Source organism: Phlebotomus papatasi, chromosome 2, assembly GCF_024763615.1.
Source record: "Phlebotomus papatasi isolate M1 chromosome 2, Ppap_2.1, whole genome shotgun sequence".
Lineage (NCBI taxonomy): Eukaryota > Metazoa > Arthropoda > Insecta > Diptera > Psychodidae > Phlebotomus > Phlebotomus papatasi.
Window position 1 is genome coordinate 38,850,097 of NC_077223.1, and position 27,144 is coordinate 38,877,240.

The 27,144-nt window shown below is 32.0% G+C and overlaps 1 protein-coding gene across 1 annotated transcript in view; it reads left to right on the forward strand.

The window, feature by feature from the left end:
* The window catches only part of LOC129800948 (MAP/microtubule affinity-regulating kinase 3-like), a 151,571-nt gene that overhangs the window by 11,111 nt on the left and 113,316 nt on the right, over nt 1-27,144 (forward strand). Inside the window, exon 2 of the mRNA XM_055845693.1 lies at nt 19,158-20,155. Coding sequence (XP_055701668.1) covers nt 19,337-20,155 — 819 coding nt within the window. The 5' untranslated portion in view covers nt 19,158-19,336. The remainder of the gene's footprint in view (nt 1-19,157; nt 20,156-27,144) is intronic.

The window sequence follows — 27,144 nt, forward strand, 5'->3', positions numbered from 1 at the left end:
TATAAAACGATATGTACACATTCTAAATTATATAAACATACTGCCAGTATCGTTTACGTATGCTCCGAATACAATCAACCTAGTCTCAATGGATGCATTAAAATTCATTGTCAAACTTTCCCATACAGAAGTGCTATAAACACCATGAATCCTAAGTATACTCCATTATACTTATTTGCATAAAATCCTTTTAAATTTCAACTACCCGGATTACAATGTTCAAGATATTCTTATAAAGTAATCCTCCAAGGAGGAAGAATTTAATGCAATTTTCTGTGTTTACATGAGCGCATTCAATGGGTTAAAGGGTAGAGTTCTTGCTCTACGATGCACGTGTCTTGGGTTCGAATTCGTTTTTGGTCACTAAGTATTTTTCTGGCATTAAAAATAGAAATCTTGCATCCCTATTAAGATTATTACATTTTTTAAATTAAACGTACACAAAAGTCATATTTTATTTCAGTTATCTGCTTTCTTGCAGGCAGCAACAGAAGAAAAAAAAAGTTTTAGAAGAGATACTTTATTTTTATCTTGTGCGGTGATATTGACATATTTGTTTAACTAATATCCCGTGAGAGCAACAGTTTATCACTTCGACTATTTTTCACAATGTGTCTAAAGCATTTTTCTGGTCACGATGCATGAGCTTTTTATCCATTCTATTGAAATTCAATTTAGCAGTGAGATGGCACTTTTCAAGTCGGGGAATATTACGTTAAAGTGAGTTTGGCTGAATAAGCTAACAGGGATAAGTTGACGGAAAAGCACCTGCTTCATATCGTCTCGTGTTATGTGTCTTAGGTTCTTTTTTTTTCTTTACTTCTTTAAAATGCACCTTTCAAGACTTTCCAAGTACTTCTTCCACTTTTGTATTTTGAAAGTGAACTTTATGTTGCCTTTTTAGAATAATTCTCTGAACATGGACTGGACGGCTATTGCAATTGACTTGAATATGCGGAAAGTGAATAAATAAATAAAAATGGCATGAAATATTATAGAGGTAAACTAGACATTTTTGAAAGCTATATTTTATAGATAGGGGGAGACGGGGCAGAAACTTCTAACAAAATTGAGAAATTTTTAAGTAGCACATTCTCATAGGGAATTTACAGTTCTAAAACCATGTGCTATGACCATTTTCCTCTGTAATGGTGTCTGTACACTAGAAGCAATTTTTGTCCAAAAATGCCTTTTTTAAAAAAATTCTGACGTTTCTGCCTACAATGATAGGGGAAACTTTCTTTAAAAAAGCATTTTTTTATTAAAGAAATTGCTCCTAGTGTGTAGAGGCCAAAGATAAATTTGATTTCTTTACAAACTCGACGTAATTTTTATAAGATTCGAATAGCGATGAAAGTCGGAGACACTAAAAGTCGGACACACTGAAAGTCGGACTATGAATACGGTTTTAGCACGCAGATATATGTAAACTTGAGGCCTTTCATAAGTGTTCGCGTTTCTAGACCTTTTTTTTCTTCATCATAACGAGAAAAGGCTGAAAAGGCAAACTGGAGAGATTGAATTAAAATTTCGCACTTCATATTTTTGCTATTCTTTTAACATCGTATGATTATTTTTGGAATTTGTCGTTTGAAAACCTTGAAGAATCCTAAAATAAACTGTGTGCAGTGAACCTAGAGGAAACTGGGGAAGTAGTAAACAAGGGGCAGTAGCAAACGTTGCGATTTTTATTAGAAATTAGACTTTCGAGAATGAAACTTGTATGAATTCACACAGATACTCTAGAGAGCGTTGTCCAATGAGGAAACAGTCGACATAAGTCCAAGGAGTGTAGACATTAAAATCAGTGTTTACAATTTAGGGAAACGTGGGGCACCACCGAACATGGGGTAGCACCGAACACTTATTTTTATTTTTAAACTACTTGGACTATGACGATTTTTTCTTCAGTGGTTAAGCATCCCTATATTATCTTTGAAATCATACAGGTCACGTTCCCTGAAGTTTAATATCTTTTTAAAAAATCGCAGTTGTAAAAAATCGCACCCCTTGTTCGGGGTGGTGCCCCTTCCTCTATCTTATGTTTACTACTCCCCAAGTTTCCCCTAAATTGTTCTGGAATCAATCTTAATCAATGCATAAATTTTTGACAAACAGCTAGTCAAAAGTTATATCTTTTGTACAAAAATATTTTCAAAAAAAGAACCTCTTCCCTTTTCTTAATAATTTCTATTTTACGTATTCTTTCTCGAACCCATACTAGAATTTGTTTTTGTTAGATTTCTCGTAATTCAGAGACGTTTAACAAAAACACGAGACAGTTATTGTAGTATCATGTAGAGCGAGTGCTTTACCATTTAAATTAATTTATGCTCTTTTATTTATTTTCGTATGTTTTACTAACTCTAAATTGATGTCCGAAATGTTAAATTAAAAAAGTGAATTGTGAGTACTCAAAAAAAATCCTTGTTCGTCTAAGCTGCATCTGGGTTTGTTTGCGTCTCTTTTTTGTAAGATTTTGTTTTTTATTTATATCTGAATTGCTCCATAAAATAAAAAAAAAAACCAAAACAGAGTCATTGAGAATTTGTTGAACGAAAGATGTTGTTAAATGGGAGAGGAGACTGTGAGAAGGATGCCAGGTGAATTTAAACAACTTCAACAAAAACATTTCCCGAAGAATTGCACTGTGGAGGGAAGGTGTTCTACTTTTTGCAAATAACACGTTGATTGCACTATACCTTGATGGTTCTTGTGTGTACAATTCAGTTTCTTGTGCTTGTATTTCCTCTTCGTCACAACTTTTTGGTGCCTTTGGTAGTATGTTGTTCACGTGGATGATTATGTGTGTTCCACTTGAAAGACACGATCCGAAAATGTGTCATATATACTGTGATTTTCCAGACACTATACTATTGTAGGACTATTAAACGGTTTTCTAAACACAAATTGTGGTCAAAGTTCCAAGAAGACACGCTCGAAGATGAAAAAAAAGAGAGAAGTCATAGATGATGTAAAATTTATTTTTGGCGCAATATTTATCAATTATGCAAAATTTCATGGCTATTTTTCTTTACCATTGTGTCTGCTCTGTTTTTTGTCTGTGGATGAATCATTTGGTGGTGCTTTCGAATCACAAAAGGATTTTTTAATTTAAAAATGTATTTGGTAAAACAAAAACAGTACGATTATTGTTATTTAAAAAACAAAGATACAGTGGAGAAGAACTTACAATAATTAAAAAAAAGTTTGTAAAGTGTCGTGTCGTGGCTGTCTTTGCAAGTCTTGTAGGAGGAAAATATTATTATTGGTTGTAGTCCATAGAGAGAGCAATATATAATAGTTAAAATTTCCACCTTAGATATTCCAGAGGTGCATTTGTCACGATTTCCTGAAGATGAAGTTGCTGTTGTGTTTGTACGTTTGTGCAAGCGTTGCGAGAATTAGAGGCCAAACGGTTAGAGATACTAACTTGAGGTTTTCGGGGACCTTTGTCATTTGACAAGTTTTCTTGATTTCATTTGCTTTTATTCTATATACATTTAATTTTCGAAAGACAAATAAATGTATAATAAATAAATACTAAAAATTTTTATTTTCGTATAATTTATTACCCAACGCACAATAACTTTTGTAAAGCAATTTAAAAAATATGTTTGCTAAACAAAAGTTATTATACGTTGGGCATTTTACAAAGGAAATTGATATTTTTTTCCTTTTAGATATTTGTAAACCCCTTCCGATTGCAAATGATAAATTTTATTTATCTGATTTAATAATTTAAGTCAATAAATGAGGGCAAATAGACGGATAAAATGCCAATTTAAAATCAGTTTGCAAAATTCCTCGTCTGCTGATGTGGATATATAACTAAAAAAAAAAGAAAAATAATATCGATGAAACACGCAAGATATTTATAAATATTTAATTGGGAAATACGTTTGTATACTTAACTTTCACCTTCAGCACTTACATTTTGAAGGGTATTTGACAGTTCAAGGCTAATTGTGCGACAAAGTAAAAATTCGTTTTAGCACGAAACATTGGCTTACTAGAATTTGAATTTCGAATTTGAAAGATTTAATTTAGAAAAAAAAACTCATTTCTTCTCTTTTTTTAATTTACAAGTGATGGCGGATTTGAAAATTTAAATTATGTGAGATTTATAAATTGAAAGAAATTATCCTATTGAAAGATCTGTCAAGTGCCTTAATGTAAAATTGCGTCCAATAAAAGTCAACCCTGGATCGTAATGATGATGACAATGCTGAAGAAATATTTTCTCGTGTCAAAATTACACAGCAATCTGGCATTCGTATTTGTGAGTTGAGTTGCTTGGCAAAAGGATGTGCCAATCTTGTTCCATGAATTTAATTTAAAGTAAGAGAAACATCACCCACCCCCTCAATCAAACACACACAATTTCCTCACATCATTCCGAGAGCGATTTTATTAATCATCTCTTTGCGCGAGACACTTTGAGAGAGCACACCAAGAAAATATTCTTGAACAAATAAAGAATAACCACGAAGATAATTTTTCCATTAAATTCATATAAATTTTCGTCTGACTTCATTCCTTCAACATTTGAAGTTTTTTTTCTCTTCTTCTTACTACAGATAATACATTTATATAAATAATATATATATCACTTTTCAAATGGTATAAATGTTAATCAGAAAGTTTATTCCCTTCAATTCATTTATCTTTTGAAGTTCCTTGATGTTTTCAAAATATTTATTTTACATCAAATACTATACATAATTATTAAAGACGATGAGAATTCTTCATTCATTTATTTGCAAAAGTATCAAGTAAGACAGAGCTATATAGCATTTATATATTTATGTATATTTAATTAAAATATGCTCGATTTGCAAAACAGGTTTTTAATTAAAAAAATAAATAATACAATGATAACATTTTCTCAATATCATTAGTAGATTGTTAGTTTTCAATTTAGTTCAAAATAATTGTTGATTTTTACATTTGAAAACTTTTTGTCGTACTATAATAAAATTGGCAGTAGGGGAACTGCTTGTAATTTTGGACACTTTGAGGGTAAAATTGGACACTACAAATTAATTGAATAAAATTATGAACTTTTCATCCAATATTAAATGAATAATGTATTCTATCTAAATATTTATTCTTTTTAGAAGATTTTAACACTGAATTCGTTAAATTTTGCATATGATTTGAATTAAACTTGCTTTTTTTATACTTCATTATGAGCAGTTCCTCAAGAGGAATATAACATACATTCGTATTTACTTCAGTCTTATTTAGCTGTGGTGAAGTACTAATAACACTGTGCGACACGTTGTGGGTGTCTTTGACGAGAGTGCAAAAATTTGTTAGAGGGTCATTTAGGGATCTCAAATCTGAAATTCGTTTGTCCGGGTCACGTCTGGATTTTTTTAAATATGCATTTTTAGTTTTTTGATGTTTTCTAAAATTCAAAAATTTATATCTCCGGTCATATTTATCCGGTGGTAGTCATATAAAGCTAAAATGACGCGTAATTTCATCCTCTATAACTCTTGTGAACATATCAAGAATCTACGATGAAAATAAAGTGTATTTTTTAAAGATTTTTTGAAAAAGTGCACCCAAAATTATGCATTTTTCTGTGTTTTTTCTATCTTCTAATAATTCTCCCATTTAGAGAGAACATTTTATATGCCAACTACTATGCCTAAAAGTGAGTAAATTTAATATTCTTTCATATCTTTTTAGTTTGAATTTTCTATCTTAATTCGTTTATTCGCAATAATTTATTGAAAATAAAATGCATTAAAATCTCTTATTATATATAATTATTTGGTATCTTTGTCTAACCTACTGAAGAGCATTCTCTTTCGCACTCTCACTGATACATTCCATATAAAAAGAGCTGAAATGAAAGAAAGAGACTTATATAGAAATAGAGAGAGAAGAATAGTTGTTTGGCACTGATAACAACTATTCTTCTCTCTCTATTTCTATATAAGTCTCTTTCTTTCATTTCGGCTCTTTTTATATGGAATGTATCAGTGAGAGTGCAAAAGAGAATGCTCTTCAGTAGGTTAGACAAAGATACCAAATAATTATATATAATAAGAGATTTTAATGCATTTTATTTTCAATAAATTATTGCGAATAAACGAATTAAGATCGAAAATTCAAACTAAAAAGACATGAAAGAATATTAAATTTACTCACTTTTAGGCATAGTAGTTGGCATATAAAATGTTCTCTCTAAATGGGAGAATTATTAGAAGATAGAAAAAACACAGAAAAATGCATAATTTTGGGTGCACTTTTTCAAAAAATCTTTAAAAAATACACTTTATTTTCATCGTAGGTTCTTGATATGTTCACAAGAGTTATAGAGGATGAAATTACGCGTCATTTTAGCTTTATGTGACTACCACCGGATAATTAGAACCGGAGATATAAATTTTTGAATTTTAGAAAACAGCAAAAAACTAAAAATGCATTTTTTCAAAAATCCAGACGTGACCCGGACAAACGGATTTCAGATTTGAGATCCCTAATTGACCCTCTAACAAGTTTTCGCACTCTCGTCAAAGACACCCACAAAAACCTAAATTTTGTCGCACAGTGTAATTTGTCTTCGTTATTCTTAAGTGATATTATTAAATATTCATTGAATATTATGTAAATTCACGTTAATAGCGATTTGTTTATTAGATCTATAGTGAGATTTGCCTTGTGAATTACGTTTTTTGTGTGAAAAATAGATAATCTAGTCAGAGGTTCACCAATAAGGTGATATTTGTTATTTTGAACAGGTGTTTTTTATATTTTCCAAATTCTTAGTTGTTTGTGCTAACCAGGTTGTATACATGCCTCAAGAAATATAGGATCATTATCTCTAAAAACGGGATGCAGTGTAATAAGCGTTAAAAAGTTCCAAGACAAGGGAATGCGTGAATCCACGACGACAATGGGCATCCTATTGAATAGGATTAGTCTGTCCAAAATTACAAGGAAGATGTCTAAAATTACAAGCAAATTGTCCAAAATTACAATCAAGGTGTTCAAAATTACAACCAAATTCCTCTATATTTTTTATTGATTTTAAAATATATTAAGATTAATTTTTGAAAAAGCAAAGACGATAAACTGCTTGTCAAGGTTCCAAGTAACACCTCTGAAAAGGAAGTAACGAAAAAACTTGAATTTGCATTGAAAGTATTGCGCTTCAAACTTAGGATATAGGGTAAGTTGCATAAATTGGAACAATTTCCAGAGGCTCGAACTTTGATACAAGATTAAAGACATTATAAATACATTTTTCCCTGATGACATACATAAATTTGCTCCTTGATTCTTCTAGAATATTACCGTTTCATGGAAATTCTTGAAAAACAGCTTGAAAAGTTCTTAAATACAAGAAAAATACGTGAGTGCAAAACAATATAATTTGGACAGGGTGGGACAAGTTGGACGTGGCAATTTGGACAATGCGTAGGGGAAGGTTGTGCAAGTTTCAAGATTTTTTACTGAATGCCATACACACTGAATCAATTATAACCACTAGGGTAAAGTGTATAATTAAAAAGTAAAAAACATTAAGGCTTAGATATACATTATTTATTAAATCTTTTTCTTGGATATTTTAATTTTCTTGCTTTGCTCCTTTTCTTCTTTTATTTTGAACCTTTCTTCCTGTTTCTGAAGTCTAATTCTTTTTTTTTCTTGCATAGCCTCTTCTTTTAGTTTTCTTTAATCATATGAATTGTCACAAAGAACTTCAAACATGAATTTAAAAACTCCATAGAATAATAATAGATACCTGTCCACCTTTGGGCGAAAGCATTACACCCGTTTCGTCAAGATTAAAGACGCGATCAGGAGGAAGTTCCAGAAGATCTTTGGATTTTAAATATTCATGAGTTTTCTCAAACCACTCAGTGGTAATACCAGCTCTTTGGGTTGTGTATGCTTCTGGTGTACGAAGTCTCAATTCTGGGTATCTGTTCAAAAAGCTCTTGAACCAAGAGTATCCTGGCCTTCCATCGGTGAACTCGTTGACAATCTTGAACTTCTTACAAATAATTTGCACAGTGTTGAGGACTTGATTTTTTGTTATAGGATGCCACTTGTCACTGCATCCTAAAATCCATTCAACGAGCTCATCTTCTATATCTTTTGGCAGCGTAGGAGGCCTTCCCCCAGAGCATTCTTCCGGACATTTCCCGGTCAGCTTATTAAAAAGTGTTGTTCTTGGCACCCCAAAATAATACTGACACCTGATTTAGTGACTTTCCTTGACGAAAAGCTTCCAGTGCTTTGTTCACTTGGTCTTGAGTATAGGATTTGTACTTTTTCAATTTATTTGCCTTTTTACCCATCTGAAATAAAAAGAAAACCCCTGCAATACAATCGTATCTCCGGTGTCCAACTTGTCACTTTTGCTCACGCTTCAAATAAGCACTTTTTCTTCATACAGTTAGTAATTATATCAAATAAAACCATTACGTACCGTTAACTATCGAGATTAAACACTTTATTCCACTAAAATTTGCCAGAAATATTGAGAAATGTCAACAGAACCGAAAAACCAAAGTCACTCTTCTTGTGTTTTTATTAGGAAAAAATGGCCGATCGATGTATTTTTTCGACGGTGAAAAGTTACACTGTCAATTGAGGTGAGAATTTTATACGTTAAATCTTATTCATATGAATGGATTTTCACTTTATTTGCAGCACAAGGAACCAAATAATTAAACTATAACATAGAAAAATATACTAATTAAAATTTAGTACTGTATTTATCAAGAAAAAATTGCCTGTCCAACTTGTCCCAGCGAAATTTTCCAACTTTTGCCATTGTCCAACTTGTACCAATTTACCCTAGTTGTTTTCATGCATCTTGTTTCGAATTACAACAACTTTAAATTTAAAAAATGTTGTAATAAATATTTTTGAGGTTAAAATGAAAATGGAATATATTCTACGCTTTTAGAATAGAATATCTTTCATTTTCATTCTGAGTTACATATAATATCAAATAATAATTTCACAATCAATAACAATAATAAGGAAAAGTTAAAGTAAGGTGGAAAATATGTGAGAGACTACTATGAGAAATTCAGAGCGAAATTTATGTTTCAAGATGTAGAAAATTGAATCAATTTATTACTTGATGAAAATTCAAGCTTTTCCTTCTCTATTTTACTTCCTTTTCCAGTTTCATATAAGATTTCTTTGAAATCTCAGCTTCTCTTATCCATTTCTCCTTTCTAATATTCTATGCTTTGTAGAGTAATAAGTTCTTAAACTGACGTACTCAAAGTGAATTGAATTTAAATTTTATTTTATTCACGATTCATTTTAAAAATGTATTCCTTATTTTATTCCATTTGACTTTTATTTTAAACTTACGGTTGTATGCAGTTTTTTTTCGTGGGAAACGATAAACTATTTAAATTGGAAATGGAAAAGTATATGTTACCTAATGCATTGCTAATTTATTGTTAACTGTCATTTTAGAATTCATTAGGAGTATTTACACATGTATTAAGATTTATTTATTTTTAAATTAATAACTTTATATTACATGGAATTTTCTCACAATAAATACCGGAATAACATCAATGAATTTCTAAAGGAAATACCTACAAGAATTATTTAAATTAACTTTAATTAGTCAGGCATAGTTTATTTTAAGCAATCATACAAAAACTAAGATTAAAGAGCAAAACTAACTCATCTTCTTTATTATTTATTTTACCGGTGTATTTTAATTTACTTGTGCATTAAATATTAAACGTGGAAGAATTGCTATAAAAAAAAAGACCTTAATTCGCCACATAATATTATCTGGGGGATGTGAGAGTAAATTTATGGAGGAGGTTTGTTTAATTAATATTTCCTAAAGCTACCAAAAAATGTATCACACTTTCATTCTGACACTCAGAATATCCCTATGTGTCCCATGGTGAATGTATTGTTGGTAATATTGCGAATATAAAAAATTATACAACTATTCTTTCAATGTCAAGACTTGGAGAATTTTAGTACCACAGTATAGAGCATCCTACTATTTTTTATGACAAATATTTCATCAGAGCTATTTTGTGTTCCCCACATGTATGATACATAATAAATTTCATTACCCTTTTTATACAATTTTTGTTATTCTCTTTGCTAGTTTAACAGAAACATTTCCTTTTTATCTTTCTTTATTTTTTTTGTCTCTTTGAAATGGGGATGATAATACAAGTGAAACTGAAAGTGCGTAAAATAATTATTTCCAAATGAACAAATTTTAATTTTCTAAAATAAATATATATTGCTTGAAGGTGAAAGTAAATTGTAATTTAAACAAAGGTAAAATTTTACAAATTAATTGGTTGAGTTTAGAAAGTAGTTTTGTATCAAGAGGAATAAATTGTTAGATTTATGAGTGAGAGAGCATATAAAAGACAGTCGTAGTTTGAAAAACAGTTTTGTCAAATTAACAAAATAAGTTGGTCAAAGAGATGTTCTTCTGAATATGGAAAAGTTTTGTTAAATCTGCAGCCAACTGGATCTTGTTAAAAGTTTGTCAAAAGAATGTTTTTCCATATGAAATATGAGAAAAAAATTGTCAAATTTCTCCCCACTTTAATTAAAAAATATATTTGCTCAATATTCATTTTAAGGGAAGCCAGAAAAATCCTATGTCTAATTCTACCCCTGGCTAATTGTACCCCGGTCTCCCCTAGTGTCTTGACTAAAAGGAAAATGTAACTCTATTTGCAAAAAAATGCCATTTATGTTCGAAGAATTCAAATTCAATTTCGAATTTTCAAATTTAATTTTTGCACTAGGTTAGGAAAATTTATAAAATATTACACTAGGAAGCTGTTAAAAGAATTACTCAATGATTATGAGAGGAATTATAATCACTGAGAAAAAAACCAGGGGTGCGATTAACTTTTTTCCTTATAAATTTAACACCTTTTATGTGTAAAAATATATCAACTTTTTCTAATGTTAATTTTTCATCTTTTTAATGGTAAAATTAACATGAAAAAGGGTAACTTTAACCCCTAATACACATAAAAAGCATAATATTTACACCGATTTCAGATCAGTACTTCAGGATAAAATAAACATTTCCGGAATGTTATTTTAACTTTTTCGGATTTCTCTCTGTGATTGAGTGCCGGTCTTTCTTTTTCCCCGCTCTGAAGTGAAGACTTACACATTTTGATACACAGAGCACTTCGAAAATCAAAATTCGAAATGGCAATACTTTAGTAACAAGTAAAAATGTTTTTGTGCGTTTTTTGAAACCGATCTTTGAATGTTTTTTTCTCTTCAGGAAACGTCTGTTAGGAGTAGACTTGGTAAATTTCAAGAAATTTCATGAATTTCCGCCTAAAGTAGGTAGCGACTGCTGTGAAATTTCTGAAATTTTACCATCTCTAGTTGGGAGCACTCGGTGTATTTAAAATTTGTATTTTAAGATACTACATATTCATGCGTGAATAAATATTTAATTCTTTGGAGTATTAGGGGAAAGTACTCTCCTTTCGAACGTTCATGCCTTCAAATAATGTCAAATTATTTTACTTTTCCTGAGAGATTTCCACATGATTGCCACATAATTATCAATATTTGATAATAAACTAGTTAATATTTAAAAGAAATGATTAAGTCTCTTAGGAAAACTTAAAGAAAATTTATATTATTCGAAGGTATGAACGTTCGAAGGGAGAGTACATTCCCCTATAGTTTTATCGAGTTTTCTTATTGGCTAAAAAAAACTTTGATTGCCTTCAAACTTCAGCCAATGAGAAAGAAAATGAGATAGGATTATAATTTTCCATAGGAATTAATATTTAATTTCTTACTTATAAGAATAGGAAAAAGATTCCAGCAATCAATTTGAAGTAAGGATAGTTATTTTCTATGGAAATAAGGAAGGTTTTCCATGAATAATATGCAAATGTTATGATCCTAATGTGGATAATGCTTAAAAAGAAAGGATTCTCCAAGAGAAATAAATCACATCATGAAGCTAATAAGAAAATTTGTATGAATGAATGAATGAATAATTGAGAGAAAAATTGGTTTAGTAGAAGAATTTATGCGTTGTGTGGGGGTTTTTTGAAGGAAAAAGGTACCTATATATATGCTGAGAGAGACTTTGTTACGAGAATATCTCAAATGGAATAAATTTCCTTCATAAATCAATTTAGCATCCACCCATGGCAACTTGTCCTCAAGAAGCCACCACCATCATCATTTCCTTCTTCAGCCATATGCGAAGAAATCACATTCAATTTCCTTCCGCACTTCCGCATCATTTCACCCCATATCAACCTTAGAAAATTCACTATGAGACAATTCATCTTGAGTTTTGTCGAGAAAGATGACAAACACTGAAAATGTCATTCTCACAAATACCAGCCGGAAAAACCGAAAGGAAAATAATTAATTAAATTACAATTTAATGTAGATTCATTATATTGAATGCAAACAATTCTTCATGGAAATGTATGTCAATTAACTGTGTGATACATTAATTAATTCATTGACAGCCAAAGGAAAACATACTGTAAAATTTATATGTGAAATATCAAATTAAATTACAGGTGAATGGAACACACCATAGTCTTCTTCAAAGAGACAAATTAGATTACACGGAAAGTTCAAATTAAAATTGCACAATTCATTGTGTTTACCGCAGCACAACCGCACGAAAGTGCACCACGAAAAATTGCATAAAAAAATAGTCAATGATGGAAAATATGTTCATTCGCGAAATGAATTCATTCAAGCAAAAGTCATTGAATGAATGTAGCACAAAAGTTAATTTTTATGTACATTTGGAGTTTGTAACTTATAGTTTGCACCGTCTGCATCATAGAGATTTTTTCATTTAAAACATTTGACGTTACTAACTTATTCTCGTAATATATGCTTGATAGGAGAGAAATATATATTTTGAAAGTATTAATACTTGGCTATAAATTTTGCACTCACTAAATATGAAACTATGTAACGAGTTATTGCATTGTCTGAATACCCTGAAAAGTTTGTGTGCAATAGGGAAAACTTTATTTGAAGGGAAAGAAAATCATAGGGTGGTGATATGAGTTATGGTCACTATTGTGCTTATGGCCGTTGCACAGAAAACCTAAATTGTTGTCAAAAAATGCTTTTTTTTCAGTATTACAAGATTAGCACTTAGACAGTACTTAGCTGTCTCAAAATAGAACCGATTGAAACCGGTTCAGTCTCATCAGAAATTCCAAGATCTTTCCAGCGAGCGCAAACACTACAATGACTTGGAGGAATTTTCGGTCTAATGAATGAATAAATTGAATTGAATTATTGGGGGTCATCGAAGACTGGAAGTCGATATCTCTTACCGTTTAAGCTCCAAAACGGTGACAAGTTGAAAAAAAAGACGATTGTATAACTGCTCTCTCTTTGAGTTCGACCGAACTCAAAGAATAAAGCAAAAACACTTATTGTAAGCAAATGTTTCGTTGATAGGGCTGAAATGCCCAGTGCACAATAACCTTTCTTTGTAAACATGTTTTCAAAATTTGCTATGAGAGTGAGCGAGATGAATAGATATAGATTCCATTCAGTCTTATATTGAATGGTCAAAAACATATTTACGAAACAAAAGTTATTGTGCGCTGGGAATAATGCCAGGTGCACAATAAGTTTTGTTTTGTAAACATATTTTAAAAATTTCCTATGAGAATGAAAGAGATGACAAGATTTATATCTCTTTCATTCTCATTGAAACGTAAAAACATGTTTACAAAACAAAAGTTACTGTGCGTTGGGCATAATGTCCAACGCATAATAACTTTTATTTGTAAACATGTTTTTAAAATTGTCTATCAGAGTGAGGGAGATGACTAGATCTACCTGTCATTTATTGTTATTTAAAACTCAAAAACATGTTTACAAAACAAAAAAGTTATTGTGCGTTGGGCATTATGCAAAACGCACAATAACTTTTCTTTGTAAACATGTTTTCAAAATTTTCTATGAGAGTGAGCGAGATGACTAGATCTAGATCTCACTCACTCTCATTGAAATGTCAAAAACATGTTTACAAAACAAAAGTTATTGTGCGCTGGGTATAAGTTATGACTCCACTCTATTTGGTTACATTTTGTGTTGGCGTTTTTTATCATTGATTTTGCAAATATATGGTTTATTCAACTTTCTCCCTATGATAAAAGTAAATATTAAAATTTACGTGATAGTTTTAGTAAAAGGGATTGCAATTTCGGAACTGAATTTCCTCATCTTTTTCACTTCCAAACTTTATACGCTAAATAGGTTTGTACGTGGTCTATAATTTGTTTTAAAAAAAAGTTTTGACAAATATTGATTATTGTGTTTTTCTTTTAAAGTAGTCGATGTGGGATCATTTAAGCCTGTATAGCCAAAATGATAAATCAATAGAATGTGGCTCGGTGATAGATTTGTCCAAAGCTTTACGTGTTTACTTTTGATTGATAAATTAAACAGTAATTTAGTATAATTTTATTTATTCATACATGTCAACTATACATTCAGTTAGATACCTTTGAAACCTTCTGTAACATTTTCATCAATGATTTTACACATTAATTTTGAAAAGTATCTCTATACTCATTGTATCTTTGTTGTTTACATCACAAAATAAAAATTTTGCTGAGATAATTTTCTCTTTCATCGGATTAATGTAAACATTATTTGGTCATCAATGAGTTTATGAGTGTGAAAATTCTTTTGAGCTCTTGGATGAAATAAGTCTTGTGTATATTGTTTTGCTTTTCCGTCTGCACCATCTTGAGTCAATTTTTATATTTTCCTATACAAGATTCACTTTCATTGTGCCTTTTGTGTAAACTGTTTCTTTATTTTTGTAAATTTTATTGAGTGTAACTGAATGTTTCATCATGTGAGAAATTCGACAGGTTCAATGGAATTGGTTAATGAGTTGAATTCGGGAGTTTTCTTATTTCAAAAAAGTTTTCTCACATTTTTTTTTGTTTCTTACCAAAATAATTCGTATATTTTGTTCTTTTGCGACTGTATATTCGCAAAGAAAGAAAGAAAAAAACCATCTTATTGATTTGCAATTAAAGTGGGTGGCATGGAATTGATGTTTGAGGTGTGTGTATATATTTGTCTGGGGATTAGTTGATTATAGGAGGTGAAACAGCAGAGAAGGAAAATCAGTAGTCATCTCTCAAGGTTTTCGTGTACATTTTCATCTTCACCTCGAGACAAAGCAGTTCTATAGATTTCCCAATAAGACGTTTTACCTCATGTTTTTCACATCTTTCTTCTTCATTTCTTATACACAGTTTTTTTTTTCTTATTGTTGTATCATAGTTCTTGGCTGATAACCATAATGTGTTGTAATTACGTGTATCAATGTCGTTTCACTTGGGTGCACTGGTTTTTTTTTCTCCAAAAAAGATTCTATCTTCATCTGTGGGTGATTTTCTCTGCAAATAGCAATTACTTTTTCCTACAATCTGAAATATATTTGTTGTACTTTCATGAGAAATTTCATTGAATTGTAATTAATCCACCGGGTATTTCGAATTAGTTAACATCGCGAACAAACTACTTTGGACATTAATTATCCAAGATTTTTCATTAGTTCAAAGTGGAAGAACAACAGAAATTAATCGGAAATCATTAAGAAAATAATTGAGATTTTTTCTTCTAAGTTTTACTTCTCTTTGAGTCTGTGAAATAGTATAAATTATTGCGAAACCAATGGCACAGTTACATCGAGAGTTCTTTAAGTCATTTTGAAATGCTAAGAAATGTAGAACAAAAAGCTATGTTATATATCATCCAGTGAGATAGTTGCCACATTATCTGGAGGAATGTTAAAAGGGTAGCAAAGCGTCTCTGCTTTGCGGCATGCTCATACTAATGTCTTTAATACTACAGGAGGTTCCGGGATTAGGGATTACATTGGAACTACTAGTGACATAACACGAGTATGGACAATGGACACACAATCAGAGATTTTTCCTTTCTGTTGGGAGTTAAAGTAAAATCATTCTTTAAATACGACTTAATGGACTCTACACACAAGAGAAATTTATGTCCATATTGAAGTAAATTTCCTACGTTTGGGTAGGGAAAACTGCCAAATATGAATATAAATTTTCAAAGTGTGGAGAGGTCATAATGTACACAGTAAAAAATGTCAGCTACTTTACCGTGATTTTCTTTGTAAATATTACATAAACATGTAATCGGGTGTACTGATACAGATTTGTGTAATTTGTACACATTTTGTCTGATGATTGTGTAATTTTACACGAAATATGTAAGAAAATGTACACAACTGTGTAATCATTCGCAGTTGGTTACACAGTTAACCTTTATTACATAAAATTAAATTACACATTTTCAGATACAAATGTGTATACAATTTCTGTCGCCGGCGCTATAAAATTCAAACATTTTAAATCAGCCTTATACGGGCTTCAGATCTAAAGTTTAGCTATGTGGCTTAACTACTCTAATTTTTTATCAATTACAATTTTTTTGGGAAAATTTAACTAGGGATGGATTATTAAGGATAAATGATCTATTAGGCTATCAAAAATCAATAAAATTGCTCGCTATTTCAGATTTTGAGACATTCGGGAACTGGGCTAAACCTCTAGTCTGAAACCGGCCTTATACGGGCTTCAGACTTAAGGCTTAGCCATATGGCTTAACTGCTATAATTTCTTATCAAAAAATTAACTCAAGATAAGATTATTAAAGATAATTAACCTATTAGGCTCTCAAAAAGCTATAAATTGCTCGATATTTCAGAATTGGAGATCTTCGGGAACTGGACTAAAGCTCTAGTCTGAAGACCGCATTATACGGGCTTCAGTCTTAAGGCTTAGCCATATGGCTTAACTGCTATAATTTCTTATCAATCACGATTTTTCGGAAAAATTTAACTTAGGAGGGGATTATTACAGATAAATGACCTATAAGATTATAAAAATAATTAAAATTGCTCGCTATTTAGAATTTTAAGACCTTCGGGAACTGGGCTAAACCTCTAGTCCGAAGACCGCTTTAGGGTGTCTTGTCTACTCATTATTGGGAATGATTTTCATCAAAAATCTGTTTTGAAGGAAATCGCGTATACACATTTAGGGGAAAAATGTCAAAATGTTGTCAAACTGACATTTTTTGACGTTTGCTTCATTGCCGAAATGACAATTGCTTTTAGTGTGTTAGTGTTTTTTGATGCTGTTTAAAGGCCTCTACACAGTAGGAGCAATTTAAGAAACTATGCTTAAAAAAATGCCCTATTGTCGGCTGAAACGTCAAAATTTTAAAAAAGGCAATTCTTGACGTAAAATTCCTTCTAGTACGTAAACGCCTTAATATGGACTTCAGACTTAAGCCTTAGTCATATGGCTTAACGGTTTTAGTTTCTTATCCGTAAAAATTTGGACTTAAGTTTGGATTCATAAGGATTATTGATCAATTACATTCTGAAAAAGCAATAAAATTGGTTGCTATTTAGGATTTTGAGACCTTCGGGAACTGGGCTAAACCTCTAGTCTGAAAACCACTTAAGGGTCCAAATAGGCTCAGACTGATCCTCGAAAATATTAGCCTGTAAAATTTAGCATTAAAGGATTTTTTAAAGGGAATTTATGCAAAGGACTTATAATCGATTATCCTAATATGTATGAAATTTTGGGCTAAATCTTTATCTAGGATCAACTTGACTTTATTTTAGCCATAATTTTGGACCTTGAAAAGTTCGTTATAGAAGGAATGTTTTGGAGTGCAAGCTTTGAAGGAAAGACAGGAAATTATGTTAATGCTATTACTGTCATGTTAATGATACGTATAGGGCGACTTATGCCCTCGACACACTTACGTCTTAAGCTGAGAGACGACTTAGTGGAAAATGATAGAAATAAAGTTTAACCTTTATGTCGAATATAATTACGCTAAGCCGTCTGTCGGCTAATCTTCAAGTCTGTCAAGGCCCTTAGGAGACGAGGGTGGGGTTGAGGTAACCCTTTAAAGACTACGGTATTAGTTGTTATTCCTGACTCGTATCCCCAAATTATGTTAATGGCCAAATGAATGGGCATAGACGATCAGGGTGATGAAATTTTTCGGAAATCGTCTGATTGACAGATACGTCAAAAAATAAAACCTTGTAGGAAGTTGAAGGACGAAAATTTCAGGGTGTCAAAAAAAATCGAGTAATTATACAAATTGCTTTTTCTGTGAAATTGGAGCAAAATAATAATTCTTCGGGGATTACTTGGGATGTGTTGGTAAAATTTATCATTTCAACATTGAGTTAGAATTGCCATTAATTTCACAAAGTTTCTCAGTTTGTCATTTATAGACTTGAACAATTTATACAAGTTTTGCCATTAGATGGAAAATGTGACTAACAAATTTTGTCATGCGATTCATCAATAAGAGAAATATAGGTATACTAAAGAAAAACTGTACGTGAATTCAAATTAAAACTTACAATACAGACTATAGAATTAATTAAACGTTCTGTATCTTCTATATAGTATACTTTTAAACAATATACCCTTAGGAGAAAACAATGGGAAAACTTGTGTTCTGGGTATTTTTTTTTATTTTACTCGGATTCGCTTTTTTTGTTGTAATGCCACCAAAATAAATTAATCCTTTGGCCTCAGAGTTGTCTACTTTTAATGTAATGTTCACCTTTCTAATGGGAAATTAATTAATTAAAGAGATAATTATGGGGTGGATAATCTCGTTCTCGTGGATTTTCTTAAGCTTTTCCCCAGAATTCTTACGTCCTTTTTGCTACCTTGAAGTCATCTTGTCGTAACTTTTGTACTTTTTGTTCTTTGCAATATTAAATTGATTATTTTTATGGTACTTTTGCATTTGACAACATATATTTACAATTGTTTTGAAGGTTTTTTATTATGACACTTTCACATATTTAGAGCATGGTGAGATGATTTATTGTGACTAAATAGGTGTCACAAGAGCATCTTTTTATGTGATACACACGAGTGCTCAAGTTGAGATGACTCAATGATAATTTAAATTGACTTTTTTTTAACTTTCAAAAATTTCACTTTTTGATAGAGGATATCAGTTAATGAAGAATTTTCAACATTATGTAAACCTTTTGACTTGTAAAAAATCTGGAAAAATTATTATATAAAAAAATCTTTCAGTAAAGTGTGACGGACCTAGAGTGCATTCTTTAAAGTTTATGTGTTAAAAAGAAAAAACAAATAAAAGAAAACAATGCGTGAAAATAGGAAGGAAAAGTGATTTAAAATAATAAACAAATTTAGTGAGAGACAAAACATTGGAACTTGAATATTTGGTGAATCATTGCGTTGTGTCCAGAATGTATGAAGTGGCCCCAGTGGCTGGCAATAAAGTTGAAGCAGCTTGTGCTCTGAGAAGTCTCCAGCAGATCATGGGTCAGATATCAAGTAGTCAAAGTGGTGGTAAGAAGTCCACCAAGTATCCTAGGCACTCGGTGCAAACTGGTGCTAGGATTAAGGAGGACATATACAGGGATCATTTGTACAAAGGCAAAGACAGTGTAAGGGTAAAGGAGATGGCAGGACGACCTGTGACAATAAGTGAAATGAATGCATATAATATTGAAAAGGATAAGGATAAAATACCAACAGACCACGATATACTCAGGAATTCAATACAATCACCAAATCACAGAGAATTTTTTACTGTTGGAGAAGGTTACCATAAAACTGACAATTGTTACTACAAAACCCCAGATGGTGGTTATCACAAATTGCCACAGGATTCCTTTCATAAGACCTCAGAGGGATGCTACATCAAAATGCCAGATGGAAGTTTTAGGAGATTGGATGATGTAAAAGCAGCTGCAAAGGATGCAAATGGATCTGGGGATACATCAGTGAGTAGTCAATCGCGATATAAATCACATATGATGAGATTCTTGAAAAGATCCAAAAGTCATACACCGGGAACCATTAAAGAGATGCAGAAGGAGAAAGCAGCTGCTCAGCAAAATTCCAATAATTCAGGCGTTAGTCAAAATCGAAGAGTTATGGTAACCATGATTGATGGCGGTTTACCAGTTGTGGCTACCAGCAAACAACCTGATTATCACAGACCGTCCAAAAGCAAGGACCGCACTAAGGATCTAAAGGGGAAGGAGTCATCAAAGCATAAGGTAGAGTGTCAATAATAATGAATTTATGTATTTTGTTAAATCTGCGGTTAGTGGTGAATATAACTTTCAGGTCGAAGGGAAGGTTTGTGCAGGCTTTGCACATAATTTTGCTTCAAATACTTCATGTATTTCCCCCTATTCCTTTAAAGAATCTAACCTAGATTCTCTAAAAATAGGCCAGATTCATTAAAGGAATATGAAGAAATAAAGCGTGGAATCGAATGAATTTCCCCATGGAAAAATGGCTCTCGAATTTTAGTTGCAGGCAGGGGCCTCTCAACATTTCATTTTTCCATACGTTTTTGTATAGAGGCACTGAAGACTATTGGCAAGTTTTTTCCTAAAGAGAATTGACTTATCAGTCTGATATATTTCGAAATCGTGGATAAAAAGCTATTTAAAAATACATATTTTATAATGTTCGCCGAAATAATACAAGAACTGCGAGCAAATTTGGTTAAGTCGCGGTGCAATATCTGCAAAATTTTCACAAGGAAAAGGGAAAAATATCTTCACTTTTTATTAGGCTTGATGGGCCCCTGTTGCAGGAGATAAAAAAAAAACCAAATTCAGATTTGAAAAGGTCATTTTATTGTGGTTCTTTTAAACCATTTCTTTGCTTGAAATCAGGCAAACTTTTGGCTGGTAGCCTTTTTCCTGAGATCCTCCTTCAAAATTCCCCAATAGTTTTCAATAGGGCGCAGTTTCGGTGTGTTGGGCGGATTAAACTCTTTCTGCACATAAATGACTCTATTGTCGTTGAACCACGCAATCGTATCCTTAGCGTAGTGGCTTGATGCTAGATCTGGCCAAAACAATGGTGGAGCATCATGGCTTTGATAGAGCGGCAGAAGACGTTTCTTGAGACACTCTTCGATGTAAATCTCTTTGTTCATGATCCCGGTCATGAAAAATTCTTGACTTTGAAGACCACACGAGCAAATTGCCATCCAAACCAAGTATTTTTTCGGGAACTTGGTGTAGTTCTTGTATCGATACTTGCTGTGTACACCTGTGCGAGTCTCTGCCGTATAGTATTGTTGTCCGGCAATTGGTGGAAGTCGGCTTTCACGATGGTTTCGTCGTCCATTAAAACACATCTTTCAAAACCTTTAAGAAGGTGATCATTCAGCTTTCCGGACCTTGTCTTGGCGGACAGTCGTTGCTTATCTGTACGATGAGGTGCAGATTGGACTTTATAAGTCACTAAATCATTCTTCTTCTTAATTTTATGAACTAGGTGGTGTGAAATACCCTTTTTTTTGTTCACATATCGGAGGGATAGAGAAGGGTTCCTCTTAAAGTATCCCAGGACCCTTTTCTCCATGTCGCGGTCTTAAATTCCAGGTTTCCTACCACCAGCTTGCTTCCGGACAATCGTCTTTGTATCCTTGAATCGCAATACTACCTTTCAGATTGTTGAGCGCGACTTTCCGGCGAGTTTTCCTATTTCCGCATAAGTTGCATTTGGATTTTGTAGGTAAATGTCAACTATCTGTTGTCGGATTCTCTCCATCTTCTTGAGATATCTCAACCAAAAATCAATATTTTTTAACGAGTGTGGTTTCAAAATAAAACTAATGAAATGCACTAAAAATCACAACTGACAAACAAAAAGTAAACAATAATTGAAACTACACTGAGTGAGAGAAATCCGAAAAAGTTAAAATAACATTCCGGAAATGTTAATTTTACCCTTCAGTATTGATCCGAAATCGGTGTAAATATTACCCTTTTTAGGTGTATTAGGGGTTAAATTAACCCTTTTCATGTTAATTTTACTCTTAAAAAGGTGTAAAATTAACATTAAAAAATGTTGATATATTTTCACACCTAAAAAGTGTTCAAAGTTATGAGGAAAAAAAGTTAATCGCACCCTCTTTTTTCTCAGAGTGTATCAAAATCATATCAAGTGTTGGGGAAATTCAAACGATTCCACGCTTTATAAAGTGTTCGAAGCCAGAATGTGTGCGAAACCTGAAAGCCTTCTTTCGAAAGTGTGAAAAAAAATATTTTAATCTTCTTAATTTGCAATAATCATTGACAAAAATACAAACCTTGTGACCAAAGAAAATCTTCTAGTGATACTATGATACTCAAATAGGTCAAGAGTAAGAGTACTACAATACATTTTATTAATTCATTAGTCCAATTGAGTGGAATTGGATTGGAATAAAAATTAAGTCTCAGAAGCAGACATTCTTTTATCCCCAATCTCCTTTTGGTGGTATTACTACTATATTATTGAGGGTTTGTTTTGTGGAGTATTTCTTTTGCCTAATACCCATGATTCTTTCGGACCATGTCCTATCATTTCAATTTGTCCTTTTTGCCTTGAGATGATTCTCTCATCCGAATATTGTATGTAATTGATAGGGTAATTGACAATATAATGGGTGGAAGGTCTAAAGCTTAAGATAATCCTCTTCTTGTACATCTTATAGTTGTCGAAAAGGAATGATGATGATGAGATATAAAGTAAATGCTATCCATTGAAAGGTATTGAAAATTGAAATTATGTATTGAAATTTTGATACAATTTTTGTTTTTGGATAATTTGACAGCTGTCAGCTTGAGTTCTGGATAAAAGTGACATCTTTCAGTGTTACACTTATCAACTTAAGAGATTTATTTTACCTAATCTCTTAATTAAGGTCAATAGGTTTATTTATAAATAAATTTCAATAAAGTTTATCCTGTACTTTTGTGAACACAATCTATCCAGATTAAGGGATAAGGCTCAATTGAAAAAAAGGGGGAAAATTTGGGTGTGTATTGAAATCCACTTTGAGAGTGATCCTTGTCTGATGCCAAAAATAAAATGTCCTAAGACCTCACCCAAGTTTATCCAGTCCACCAAAATCTCCACAATCAATCATCGTGTCCCTTTTGCTAAGCCCTGATAATTCAAATATATATATACTCCTCGTCAGGATTTCGAGTGTGTCACGTTCTTTTGAGCATAGAGTATGAGAGTGTTTCATTAAATTACATGGAAAATATTCAATGATGTACTTTCCGCCCAAAATTCACATGCCCAATTTCATGGGACAGAGAACACGTATGATTTTTTTTTGCGTCAAGTATTATGAATAACTTGAATTTGGTCCGAAAAAAAATTTGTGCAGTCATTCACATTATTTATCTACACGTGCTCTTCATGTATATCCCTTTTTTTTAACAAATTGTGCAGGAGGGGCAGTTTCAATTCAATTGGTGGAAATTTTGTTTTCTGAATGTGAATAATTCTGACATGTATCCCTCTATTTTGACAGAATCCATTTGTATCTAGTTATAATTTTCAAAATACCCAGTATAAGTGTCTCATGTATAAATGTATTTAAATGGAGATTTATTGATAAAATGTCATGCAAATTTATTTTCCACCAAAGTACCTACTTTTGGGATAAAATCCAGACAATTGCTTTCCTTTCTACCAATATTTTTTTGGGGAAAATGCAAAGAAGGCATTGGAGATAAAATTCTTCTTATCACTGTCAATAGGGATAAAACTTTGTGCGATACAAATGGAAATTTAATCAATGTTGAATTTACATGGGACATACTCATCCTCTTTCTACTTGCTTTTTTTTTTTTAGCGAAACCCAATCTTCATTGCCAAGCTAATTTTTTTCCCTTTTTTTTCAAGCTTACATCTTATATTCTTCTATATTGTATTTTATCAGTGAACAATAAAAAGGTTACTTTATCGTTCGCCTGATTGCCCATCAAACAAATTACAAAACTCTCACCCGTACTCTTACTCCATCTGTTGAGGAAGGGACAATTCAAAAAGCACACACCATATACATACACAATGTTCACCAATTTCCCATCTCATTCCCAAAGTTCCATTGAGAATTTGTTGTATTTGAGATAATCTTTTTCAAAACGAATACATATACCAACACACACATTCACATCAGGCCAGCGCGAGTTGAGCTTGGAGATGTGATGAAAAAAGAGATAAATGATGGGGAAAAATAAAAAAAGGCTGAAGATGGAATGAGTGACATGGGAGCTTTTGTGAATAAAAAAAAAAAAGCTCAGACACTTTCAGATAAATGATTACACTTTCCATTTATGGGGCTTTTCTGGTAAAAAGAACCTCGCGTGAGGCAAATATCATTTGGCAATCTTTCAAATTACGTGTATATGGGATCAATTCTGTAATTGTTTCCCAACGGGATCTATATGGTATGGATTTCAAATTGTTGAAAGAGATGTAAAAAGCTTACACGCAAATTGATAATAACACATCGTCGTCGTTTCTATGTCAGTTATATAATTTAAGAGATTTTCAATTCAGATCAATTTCTTTTTTTAAAATCTCTTTTGTCACTTTTAGATTGAAGAACACTTTGCAGCAAGTCTCTAACAAACATGGATCAAGAACAATGTACGTTTAAATCCTAATTTATTATTTAGGATTAAGTGTAGTACCTTTTTGAAATCGGATTCTTTTCACCTGGTTTTTAAAAGGAAATAATGTGCTGGATACATTTATGACTTAAGCCGAGAGATGATCCAACGTAATTTTAATCAAAATAATGATAAGACTAATTTTCCATCTGTTTCCCACTAACTAAAGTGGTCTTACAGCGTTATCACACTTGCACATTAAAATTTTAATGTGATTCACATTAATTGTCGCTTGTGAGCGTCCATATATGTTATTTGCGTCTTTGAGTCACTTAATATTTGGAGTTTTTCTATTTATTGATAAAGAAGTGGACTTGGTCTGCAAAAATAAGTTTAAATTTACCTAAAGCATTAATATATTTTCACATTAAAAAATTAAAGAGAAAATTGCATTAATTTTTCGCATTAATGCTATAAATAAATTTATATCAAATTTTGCGGGCCAAGTCTACCTTTTTACCAACAAATAGATCAAATTTTGAATATAAAATGATTCAAACACACAAATTACACATTTGGACTCTCACCAGCGACAATTAATGTGAATCACATTAAAATTTTAATATGCAAGTGTGATAACACAGTTATACGGACTTCAGACCTAAGGTTTAGCCGTATAGCTTTACTTTTCTAATTTCTTCTTTGTGAAGATTTTTTTGTAAAATTTGACTTAGGATTGGATTATAAAAGGAAAATAATCTATTAGATTTTGAAAAATCAATTTATTTGTTTGCTATTAAAGATTTTGAAATCTTTGGGAACTGGACTAAACCTCTAGTCTGAAGACGGCTTTAGGATTAGAAGTTTAGCCCAGTTCCTGCAGGTCCCAAAACTTTTAATTGCAACCAATTTTATTGGTTTTTTAGAATCTTATGGGCAATTTGCTCTCAATGCCTTATCCTAAGTCAAACTTTTTCCAAAAAGTCTTCACTGCTAAGCCTTAGATCTAAAGCTCGTATAAGTCGTTTCTCAGCTAAAGCCGAGAGGCAGTTTAATCAAAAATTGATGTAAATGTAATCTAATCATTATTTAGATTATAATTAACCTTAAACTGTTTTTCGGCTTTAGCCGTAAATGTGTCCAGAACATAAACCTTATCATAACGTAATTTAGCTTCACAATTGGCTTATGGAGCTAAATTATAACATAGATAATTCCAGTTCTATTTAAAAATAAGAGATGGAAACACCTATTTCAAATGTGCTTCAATTGAAAGATGTGCAACTTCCTCCTACATGCTACAACAAATTGTTGATCTTGCAAATACTAAGAACTAACATTGTATTTGGATCCAAAGACAATGGAACTAGTCAGTGTTCTTCAGTTCAGCATACATTGAAAGTGATGTCCTAGTCCACGATGTTAATCTGTTAAACAAAGCAACTTTATTGTCCATTAATCCCTTTGAATCAGTTGACCACCAACCCATTAGAGTCTATTGAGGAGTAATTACTTGATAAGTTGTCAACATTTACCTCTCTGCAACACTCATTACTTTATGATTACAAGAGCTCTAGAAGGCTCCTTCGTCAAATACGGTTCCCAGAATCTGCGGCAGAATCATCCTATCAAACGCAGTTAAGAGCTCGCAGTATTGCTTATTTAGGACCTTTGCTTCAAAGGAATATTTCAAGACTGGCACGATTAAAATCCTCTGTTGTAGGTTGTCTTTGTGCTTAAATTTATCAACTAGAAAAGCCAAGATAGGCGAAAGAATTGATAGCTTCAAATCTCCTCGGAATCTTTATTTTATTAAGGTTTTCCGTAGATGGTGTTTTCGTAGCTGACTAAACATAAAAAAGTATTCTGTAAAATATTTCATAAATGTTTGTGAATTCCTATTGGAGACTTACTAAAACTCCTGAAACGTAATGACCTATAGACCATCTTCAGACTAGAGGTTTAGCCTAGTTTCCGAAGGTCTCGAAATCCTAAATAGCAACCAATTTAATTTGTTCTTCTGATTCAAAATAGATTAATTCCCCTTAATTGTCCATTTTTAAGTCTACATTTTCCAAAAATTTTCAACTGATAAGAATCTAGAGAAGTCAAGCCTTGTGGCTAAGTCTTATGCCCTAGACACACTTACGACTTAAGCCGAGAGACGACTTAGCGGAAAATGATGGAAATGTACTTTAATCAAGTCATTATTTCGAATATAATTACGTTAAGCCGTGTCCCGGCTAATCCTCAGGTCTGTCGAGGCCCTTAGGTCTGAAGCCCGTAATACACACCTACGACTTATGCCGGGAGACAGTTTAACGTAATTATAATCAAAATAATAATTTGACCCAACTTTCCCATTAAAATTCATAAAATTATTAGAAAATAAAATATTCTTACAGTAACTCAGGATATGTTGTTGGATGTTTGGGTATTTTGCCCACGAGCTGTGGACACTATTATTCAATCATGGCTGTCTGAAAATTCATGTCTGTTGAATTTGTTTTTAAGTGCACAAGCTAATAGTACAATGTTTTAACAATGTTAATCAAAATGCAAATAATATGAGCCATTTATCATAGTTTTAAAAAATACCTTTATTTTTCCATGAAATATGATTGAAT